The sequence below is a fragment of the Oxyura jamaicensis genome, chromosome 19 (genome assembly GCF_011077185.1).
Source record: "Oxyura jamaicensis isolate SHBP4307 breed ruddy duck chromosome 19, BPBGC_Ojam_1.0, whole genome shotgun sequence".
Taxonomy (NCBI): domain Eukaryota; kingdom Metazoa; phylum Chordata; class Aves; order Anseriformes; family Anatidae; genus Oxyura; species Oxyura jamaicensis.
Genome location: NC_048911.1, coordinates 8715837 through 8726586, shown reverse-complemented (window position 1 = coordinate 8726586; position 10750 = coordinate 8715837). Strand labels below are relative to the sequence as shown.

The window sequence follows — 10750 nt, the reverse complement described above, 5'->3', positions numbered from 1 at the left end:
GTGCACCCGAGGCTGGTCGGGGGCCAGGAAGGCCCCACACACCTCGTGGCCCATCAGCTGGGGGCACGGGAACGGCCCCAACTAGGCCAGGAGGGCCGGGAGCACCCGTGCTGGGCCCTGGCTGCAGCCCACACCCTGCAGACCCTCCCCAGCGCTGATAGGAGCAGCACTCGCGGCTGCCTAAATTCACATGTCAACACGTTCCTCCCCCGTCACCGAGAGCAGCCAGCTCTTTTCTGGGGAGTTTTTTGGTGCTGGTTGTTTTTCGGCATTGTTAAACGTGTGGTCATTAGCTATAGCAACCCTCTTGGCAAGTCATCTGAGCGCAGAACCTGCTTGTCACACTTGCCCCTAAAAGCAGACACGGGCTGGCGTAAGGTCACCCCCTCAGGTGGTCCTTGTATCTGCCTATTGATCTATGCAAAATCCTTTGTTAAAGAGGTGCTCAATTTTATTTTTTATTAGTGGACACTGGACACGTACTTACCTCTCCCCAGCGTTCTTGACAGCTGTAAGGTTTTGGTTTGTGCTCGCCTTACAAAGGGAAGGGGCCGGGGACAGGGCTGGCAAGGGAAGGCTGTGTTTACTGGGGCTGTTGGCTAGGTGAACTCTTTGGTTTCTTTTAAAGGGAAATTTCACATCAGCCCACAGATTATTTTTTTTACAACATTTTCATGAAGTGGCAGATCTTTCACAGTTCCATTACAAAAGCTGAGTTCCACCAATACTACGTCTATTCTATTTTAAGGTATTTTGACCATTTTGCTCTGTATCTCTTGGGGGAAAAGGCAGCTCTTGCAAAAGGCAGCACCTTTCTCTTGCCCAAAGGCAAAGCACCGTTTGAGTTACGATTCTTCTCATAGAAGAAAAATGACCAAGAGTTCTCTTTTCACATGCTTTCTGCTTGGTTTCCTTCTCTTAAAGATAACGCAGCTGAAAATTGAGAACAACCCCTTTGCTAAGGGATTCAGGGGAAGCGACGACAGCGACCTGCGCGTGGCACGACTGCAAAGGTACGGCGAGGCCGTGGGAGGACTGGCGCGTGGACAGGAGGGATGGGTGGACAGGAGGGACAGATGGACAGGAGGGGCTGCACAGGTCTCCCTGCTGCCCGGATGGTAGTGGCTGGAGAGCATCCTATCACGCGTGTCTGTGCAGGGTGTGAATACATCCATGTGCTGCACTTCCTTAAAGAAATTTTTCAAATGCCACGAGGGCACCCAATTTTCTTGTATCTGAGGGCAGTGGGGCACTTAATGCCCTTATTCCTCTGAAATGCTCTTTGCTAGTTCAGTGACACACTCTGTGTTGTCGTCATGCCTGCCCACACCCAGAGGAGCGTGGTGAGGGTGAGCTCATCGTGCTTGGCAAAGGGCGTTGCAGTCGTTGGATGGGGATGCTCTAAGGAAGCCAAACTAATATTTCACCCTTCTGTTAATGCTGATTGCTGTCTAACCGGTAATAATTTTTCTTACCTCCTTTAGCAAAGAATATCCAGTAATTTCCAAAAGCATCATGAGGCAGAGGTTGGTGTCCAGTCACGGCCAGCTTTCAACAAAGCCGGATGTTAACCCACTTCACGGGAGTCACCAGACCCTTCAGCATTATCAGTATGAGAATGGTGCTCACATGCAGTTTGCAGCCTCAGATACTCAAGATCTGCCACTCAACACCTTCACAGCACAGAGAGATTCAGGGCTCTTCTATCATTGCCTAAAAAGAAGAGGTAACTCGAGTTTACAGCTAGAAAAATATTAGAGCAAATAGAACTAAAAGCACGGGCACTGAAAGCTTACCATTAATTCCAGTTTGTTTTCTATCTGACTCTTAGGCCTTAATCTGCAAAGTGACCAACGTGTTTTGGAGCCGAGTTTTTGGGCAGTTGTTTGTTAGTGGTTTTGTCCCATAGAAGGCAATTTCAGCCTCTGGAGTCAGAGCTGAAAAACAAAACAAAACAAAACAAAAAACCAATCAGAACACGTAATTCGAATGGAATGAAGCTACACTGGAAAATTATCGCTTGCTAGAATCAGCTGAATTAATAATATTTGTTTGGAGGGGCCCTTATCTATCCTGAAATGTCCTGACACTGCCATTAGCATTAACGAAGTTGCACACATTGAGCACTTTCCAGGATGAAGCCATTAGCAGTTATCTCGATGTCTGCAGATCAGTGGGACTGTGGTGGCTGTGTGTAAGCATCCTTTCCTCCTTATCAACTCGTTCTTAAGTTTAAGCGAACTGCAGCTCCATTCTCTTCCTTTTAGTCCAGCTTCAGATGAGATCATGGCATGTTTTAAGTTAAACGGAAAATTTCTGCCCAGCAAAATCCTTCTATTTGCATGTCTCATTGGCTGCTAATTTATTTAAGCTGTGAGAATCCTCTGATCGTGGGCAAATGAGGAATCTAACAGCACCAGTAATGAGGACTGCAAGGCAAATGTGTAATTTTAGCAGATGTTTAATCTGCAGATGAGTTCACAAATTCATCCGGAGAGTGTTCCTAACAGCTAACAGAAGGCGGCCGGCGAACGCCGCCGTGGCCATCGCAGGAATGGGGTTGCTGCTTCTGAGCATGAGGCCTAGGGGAGGGCCGGGCGGTTGGTAAAGGTCTCTTTTATCTCAAGATATTTCTGCAGCTTTTGACGTGAATCTCTGGGGAATGTATGGTGATTTTTGCAATGACAGGAAGAAAGGCTGTGATAAGACCCTCTAAGAGACTTCTTGAATTTGTCAGGGGTAACGCTGCAGCAGTGTCACGGACCTCTGTTATCTGGGTGAACGTGGAGTAATCTCTGATGTGAGAGTAGTAGGCCAAGTCACTTATTTAACTTGATAAATGTCATCAGAGTGCTTTGAGGCTGATGGGATTACTCTGACATTTGCAACACAACGTCGTCATGATATTGTACATTGTCTTTCCAAAGCAAAATGGTTTAAGCGAATTAGTCTGAAAAAAAGAGCACCGGTAATGTAGGGAAATAATCCCAAATTGTGTGCTTGGATTCTGAGGGGACTTCATAAAAACCCCAGTGGCTCTTTCTGGGTTGTGGCTGAGCGCCACCAGCCCGCGAGCTGCTCCTGAGCACTGGTTTCTCTGTTCACAGAAAGCGCTCGGCACCTGGACCTGCCCTGCAAGCGCTCCTACCTGGAGGCCTCCTCGTCCGTGGGAGACGATCACTACTTTCGCTCCCCGCCGCCGTACGACCAGCAGATGCTGAGCCCTTCCTACTGCAGCGAGGTGACTCCGCGGGAAGCGTGTATGTACTCTGGGTCTGGGGCCGAGATCGCCGGCGTGCCGGCAGTGGACGACTTGCCGCCTCCGCCTCCTCCCTTGAGCTGCAATATGTGGACTTCTGTCGCACCTTACACCAGCTACAGTGTTCAGACAATGGAAACTGTGCCTTACCAGCCCTTCCCTGCCCACTTCACTGCCACCACCATGATGCCGCGGCTCCCATCCATCGCGGGGCAGGGCTCGCAGCCCCCAGGGAACAGCCACTTCAGCGTCTACAACCAGCTGTCCCAGTCTCAGGTCCGGGAGCGCGTTCCTCCTCCCTCCTTCCCTCGGGAAAGGGTGCACCCGTCTGTGTGCGAGAGAAAGCCCCCCTCTCCGCACCTAAACGCGGCCAACGAATTCCTCTACTCCCAAAGCTTCTCCTTGTCGAGGGAGTCGTCGCTGCAGTACCATTCAGGAATGGGGACTGTGGAGAACTGGACTGACGGATGACTCCGCGGGCCCAGGGGTGCCACAGCTCGTGTTACTGCTCCCGGACGGTGTTAAGCCAGCGTTGATACCTGTGGGTAACTTGCACTTCGGTGAGACGAGTGTGCCTTTCCAGAGGGGTTTGTGTGCGTGCAGAGCTCGTATCTCCAGGCACACGGAGCATTCCGACTCCTGTCTCGGAGGGCTGGATTCATCAGCCTCTCACTGACTTCCGAATAAATTAATTCTCGCGTCTTCGTTACTGATCCAGTAGAAACCATCTTCATGACTAACAAGTGAAGTAGCTAGTCATTTGCTTTCGCCTACAACATTAAACAGCCGTAAGCAAATTTTGGCTACTGGGGAAAAATACGAGCTTCACTTTTACGGTACTTGGTTCGCGAAGTCACAGAATCCCCCAAATCAAAGGAAAACGCCATCTGTTCAGCCGCGTAGCTCCAGGACTGCTGTAGCAGCACTTATCAGGCTCTTTCCATCTGCAGCAATTCCCTTTCCCCTGAAGTGGGGGAGCCCGTGCGGGTGCCGGGCGTGGGGCAGCGGGCTCAGGGAGCTGCGGTGCCGCTCCGGTGGCTCCCCGGCGCAGCTGGAGCATGGCGTGGAGAAGAGCAGGCCCCGATGCACAGGCGTCTCCTCTTCCCCCCACAGCACCATCTTTCATGGCTGTGGGAGACCGAGAAGCGAAGCGCTAAGCCCCAGGCCAAACGGCAAATTAATTGCAGCGTTAGGAACAGACCCAGTGTCTTCAGACTCTCATCCATTGATTGAATCACACTTGCTTATTGCAATATATTTATGAAGTTTAAGCTTAAAAAGTCGCTAATACTTTCCAGAAGCGATTTTTGTATTTGCTGGTCCTTGATTTCTTTCGTATTCAGCTGAAATGTGCCTTTTGTGCTATGTTTTTTTTTTTTTTTTTTTTTTTTTTCTTTTGCAGCTAACTCAGAAAGAATTGTTTTCAGCATAAAGGAGGCATAGAGAAGTGGTTTTTAATTGGGGGGTGGGAGTGGGAAGAGTTCCCATTACCTGTCAGGCTTTACAGTGTACAAATATTTGTAGAACAGGTAAAAATCTGTAACCAGTGTATACATTGCTACTATTGTTTACCGTGGAAGTATCTTGAACTGACTCCAGCGCTGGCTTTCCTGCCGAGAGAATCGCTGAGCCAACTCACGTGGCGGAGAAAGCTGTGCTCCTTATGGACCCAAACTCCCATCGGTTTCACCCAAAAAGCTCTGGAGCAGGGGCTGCCTCCTGCTCCGGTCTGTAGTGTGCAGCACAAGCAGCATCCATCTCGCCAAGCATCCTGGCGCTGCCGTGGTATACCCAGAAGTGACAGCACAGAAATGGTGCTGGGAGTTTGGTTCCACTAAAGAGTGCAGCATTTAAGCCTTAGTCGTGAACAGCGGGTTGGTGGTGTCTTTTTGCCCCCACCTCCCACCTGGGCAATGGCAAAAAGCTGAAATGCAACTTTGGAAGTCGGGAGGTGCTTCTGCGTTTGGATGGATCCATTCCAATGAGGAGAGGCTGGTGAATGAGGGCAGCTGCTCGCAGTGAGACAACCCTGAGGCCACTAAGGTGGAGGTCGTGCTTCAACCCGGACAGTCCTAAACACCCACTCAGCAAACGATGTGTGTGACTGGTGTGGATTTTGTAATCGGATTTTGGAAATCACTACAATTTTTGCATGCTGAATAGCTATTTATATACATATATATATTATATATATATATAAATATATATATATATCACAAATGCAGGCCACGTGTCCAATTCAGCTTTGCTTTTTACGAATGAAATACTTAATAAAAATGAATGTTGCAAGTTTTTTTTTTGAAAGACATCTATTTAAGATTTTTTTTTATTACACACCTTTGATGTAAAAACTAAGAATTGGTTAGATAAAAAAAAACATATATGCTACAGATAAATCTTTATTAGAAACCACATTAGATACAGGTGGTGTGGAATTTTTAAATGTTTGTTACATAGCATGGACATTTTATTTTACATATCAGAACATAAAGTCATTTTACTACTATAAACCGTCTCTGGGTGCATTTCAATAATTAGTATAAAAACGTTCCGTGGTGAATTACTGGATGCCGTGTCTGTCTTCTGTTTCTTTCTGTCTGATTATACCAATTAACACTTGACCCTTTTCAACCATGCCATAGCTACACCAGCAAACTTTAACTCCCCACTGCAAGACTAAGCTTCTTCCCCCCCCCCTTTTTTTGTGGTATTTATTATTATTATTATTATTTTTTTAATGGACAACGAACACTGCTAGACTGAAGTTAAAAGCAGCTTATAACAGGAGCAGCAAAACGATGCTCCCATACTTACGTGTGGACTGGATTCATGTGCGGTGGTGAAGAACTACAGGGCTGGGGGGCCGCAGGGGTCTGAGGGTATCGGCAGCCATAAGGTGAAAGGCTCGGGTCATTCCTCACCATGACACTGAATCAACACCACGAGACGAGCACTGCCACTGTAGCCCACAATTTATGGGGTCAAGAGCCCAGAGTCCACATGCCAAGCTGGACTGGATCTTTTGCCTGTTTTACAAATATGACTAACAATAATAATTCCCCTTTTCCATGAATAATCACCGCCTCTATTTTCTACAATTTTTCCTCCGCTTCCCTTGATTAATGCAATATTTATTGATTTAAGGCAGCTTTGAAAGTAACGCCTACAAGAATTGTTCCAACAACTTTCTGTTCATGCAGGGAAGGCAGAGGAGCCTTGAACCCGTAGTTAATGCAGGGTTTAATGTTCAGATGGAAGCAGACGAGGGCGCACACGGCCATCAGGCTTTTTGCAAAGCTCACAGCTGAGGTTTGGTGCTGCGCAGGCGCTCTGTGAACCCCATGGCACACCGCTAGCTCCTAGAGTTTTAAAAATAGGACATGGTATGGCCACTACGGGGCCTGGTTGTAAAAGGCTGAGTTAGTACATAAATGCCCAAAATTTGGGTATATGCTAATCTGGTCAGCTGGGCTCCTTTTATAGTCAATGGAGAGAGATCAGACACTTAGATTAAAAGGGGATGAATCATGCCGTGGCGATGATATTTTCCACTCATAGAGGAATCCAGCTCAGCCAGGCTAGATTTCCCATTTCGAAATGGCTGAAGTTAAGTTAGGGGGATCCCACTCCTACTCGGCCTTTACAAAAGCATTTAGAAAGCATTAAATAGCATCCAGCTCACACACCAGATCCGAACCGAACACAGACCCGCAGCCAGCACACCCCCGGAGCGCATTCTGGCTGCGGTCAGTTAAGGAATGGAAGGGTGGGGTCTGTTTGCTTTTGTTTTGTTTTCATTGCAAAATTTCTAACCTGCTTTCTATATCTGATCCCAAAGAGAGCTCGGGGGCAAGGGGGGAGACACCTAGGTCCCACTTCAGTTCTGTGTTTCACATCTGGGTGGGTTTGGTGGCTGTGGCTCCGCTCGCTGCTGTGTGATCAGCACCAAGCTCCCCACCGGCCTGCAGGGCAGCTCTCTGCCAAGCTGCTGGGCCTCCAGAAGCAGAGCCTGTCTGTATCCAAGCCACCAAGCTGGAGGTGGGAGGTTAATGCTCTATTTGTTTTTCGAATTAGAAACGGTAAACTGCAGACACCACTAAAACAAACCCAACAACCTGCACAGCATTAAAACGTTACCGTGCCCAGGTTCGGCATACTGCTGCATGAACACATTTTGCTTCTCAAGAATGTGGAGGGCTTGGTGTGTGCGGAGGCCCTTCCAGCTCCAGCTCTGCCTAGGTGGCTCGCCGCATCGTAACAGCGAGCGGCAGCTCGTGTGAAGAAAAACTAGGTCCGTTTCAAATCAGATTAAGGCAAAAATTAGCAAGCGAGGAAAACTTGGCTACGCACGAGGTCTGTTTTCCATTGATGTATTCTAATCCGTACCTAAAAGGCTGTTTTTCTTTAAGGTAGATGTCCAAATTTAATATTGGCACGGGTGAGATAGTTCCACCGAGTCCAGCAGCACTGATGCCAGCACTGCCTTTGGACTTCACTCTAAATAGAACAAATACTTGTATCAGTTTGCTGAGTATGTGAGTAATACGAATATTTGCCAGAATTTAAACAAGCTAAACTTTAGGCATGCCAAAAACCCCACCGTTCAATTTGGTATCGTTGGCAGCTCGCAGGCTCAAGAGAGGCCTAAGTCTGGAAGAGCTGGGGTGTTTTTGGCAAACGCTAATTTTTTTTTCCTCTCTCTCCACATTTTGGAAAATTTGTGCCTCTCTGTATTAATTTATGATGTCATTAAATAATTCTTTTTGCAGCTTGTATAGAAGGAATGTTTCTTTTGAAGATGAGAACTCCCCTGAGGATGGTTACAGTGAAAAATTCCAGCAGGAGGAAAAAGTCTCCTCCCTCCCTGGCCACGAGTGTTTCTGCAGTATTGCTTGAACAGCAAAAAATTTACAATATTTTAATTCAAGGGCCTGCTCCAAGGAGGTGCCATGCACTTGACCGTGACAAGAGGCAGCCTAAATTCAATGTGATTTGAGGGTTTTTACTGCTTTGATAGTAGGATGTAATGGAAATCATGAGACTGTGACTTGCTGGTGGGGAAAGCAAGGTTTTGAACAGATTTCCTTTCCACAAATACAGGATCAATATTAAAAATGAAAGCAAAGAAAACGTTGGGAACCGTACAACAAAAGCAAAAGCAGTGTCCAACAAGAGCTGTACTTTAACACGAAAACACTGCCACGTGAAACTGCCCTGGGCTCTGTCCGTCACAGTAGGCATTGGACTTCAGATCGGTTTCATGAGGGGATTCACAGCCACTCCTTGCACCAGCACTGTGAGGTATAGACCAGCCTAGGTTGTACTTAAACTGAAGTGTAAAATTAAACTCAGCAGGGGCTGCCTGGCCCAGCAGAGAAGCTGCCCAGGTGGTGATGGCGGCCAAGCAAGGCCGCACGCTTGCCTTCTGTCATGAAACCTGTTATGGCCGTCATGACCAGGAGGCCTACCTGGCTGATTCCTTTGGAGACTGAGCTTCTAACACTGTGGTAGATTTCAAGTAAAATGCTTTCAACAATTCAAATATTTTAATTTTGCTTTGTGGTTTTTAATAGCAAAGACTGTGAGTGTAAAGTGGGAAGGAAGATGGGGAATCAAAATTTGCTGAGGGTATAGAGCACCTGTGACAGCAGGAAGCCTTTGAACCACAACCATAGACCTCCAGACCGTCACGTAGCCCTAAAAAGGTGCGAACCCCCCTAGGGGCACACATAAAGCCATCTCCTTGCCAGGGCAATGAACCCCAACAGACAGCCCCATGAGTGCCTGCAGGAGGAGTCCAGGGCCACTCCCTACAGCACCAGATGGGGACCTGCCACTGCCAGCTCCTCCTTCACAGCACGAAGTTTAGAGAAAGCCTTGCTCCCAAGAGCTCCTGCATCCCAGAGGTGTGACGTTAACAGCAGGTGTAGGGCTTAGGCACACATTTCTTTCCACCTGCATGACATGGGCAGTGGCCCTGGCCCTCACAGTACCTGGTATGTTAATTATTCCCATCCGAGTGGAACAGTCTCCATCCAAAAGTCAGCACTCCCAGCCCACGGTACATTTCAGGCTGTTTGTTGATCAGGGACTTCCACAATGTGAGGGGCTGACCATGGTCCCCTTACCCATCGGGTGCTGTAAGCACCAGGCACAGATAAAGAAGGCGCAGCAGCAGCTCCTCATGTTTCCTTCTAGAAGAAACGCACCCCAGGAGAGGGCTTGTGGCTCCAAGGACGGGTGCTGGTGACTTCTGAGGCTGTTTGATCCAAATCCTCCTTTCTGCTCTGCTGTCACATCCCACGCAGCTTGGAAGCTCCTGGGCACGCACCAAGGTGCCCAGAGGCTGGGATTGCAGCCCCAAGTCTGCCCTTGGAACCTGGCCCTGAGAGAGAGGGAATAAAAGAGTAAATAAATTAGGGCAAAGTGCTGATAACGCTACTTCAAGTAAAATTTGGCTTTGATTTATGTTAATTAGAAACTTGTTTAGACAAAAGAGAAACAAAACACACTGGAACGAGAACAGGAGGAATAGCTCTAATGGGTCAAAGGGCTCTTGTTCCAAAGAAAAATACTAAAGGGTAAGAGGTCTGAACAAGTACTCTGCAAGCGCCAGCAAGCTTTCATCTGGTATTCTTTTTGTTGCTGTTTTCCTTAGCTTTCAGCTAATACTAATCTTTGGCTTTTAGCCATGCATTGTTACAGTTTTGATGAATATTTTCAGTGGGGTTGTATTCACAAAGTGGAGGAAGGGTGCCTTTTTTTTTTTTTTTTTTTTTTTTTTAAAGAGAATTTCATCAAATGGCCATCTTTGTCACCACAATCTACTTGGTCAGGAATAATTTTAACAATTTCAAAGACAAAATTTGACAAATGCAGCTTCTAGCTGGAAGTTTACACTGATAGCAGGAAATAAGGCCAAATTTGTACAAAGCCTCAGCCAGCAGGAATGGATGCATCCTTTGACAAACATTTACTAGAGAACAGCATGTGCAGAGAACAGTATGTGCAAAACTACTATTTTTCCTTAACAGCCTCTATCTTACGTAAGGCAGTCAACAATGTATGCTGGAGTTCAGCATTCAACAGAGAGATGAAAAGGAATATTCATAGATTTTCCTGCCAAAATCGTAAGGCTTAGTCCTGTTTCTGTTGAGGTAGGAAAACTTTTATAGATTTCAGTATGGCAAGGCCAGGGCCCTGGTCTTCTTTTCAGGGCTGTCAGCCTTGGCTTTGCTGTGTGCAGGCTAGGTAGGAAGCACAGCCTATTTGTGTTTGATGGATGACGCAGCCACGCTCTGCAAATTACGGTTTAGTCATGCCCAGTGCCTCTGAGCAGCCACTGAGAGAATAATAAAACTTTGAATTTAATACTTGATATTGTATTTAATATCAGCTGTGTATCTAATGCACAGATGAATTGCTCAAAACGTAAGAAGAATAAGTCTTAAACTATTGATTACCCACACTAAATCCAAGCACTCATTTTAG

General features: G+C 47.1%; 1 protein-coding gene across 1 annotated transcript in view; it reads left to right on the top strand.

Moving 5' to 3' along the window:
• Positions 1 to 4064, top strand: part of TBX4 (T-box transcription factor 4) — a 30326-nt gene extending 26262 nt beyond the window's left edge. The window contains exons 6-8 of the mRNA XM_035343454.1: positions 925 to 1013; positions 1485 to 1726; positions 3108 to 4064. Coding sequence (XP_035199345.1) covers positions 925 to 1013; positions 1485 to 1726; positions 3108 to 3730 — 954 coding nt within the window. The 3' untranslated portion in view covers positions 3731 to 4064. The remainder of the gene's footprint in view (positions 1 to 924; positions 1014 to 1484; positions 1727 to 3107) is intronic.
• Positions 4065 to 10750: the final 6686 nt, after the last annotated feature.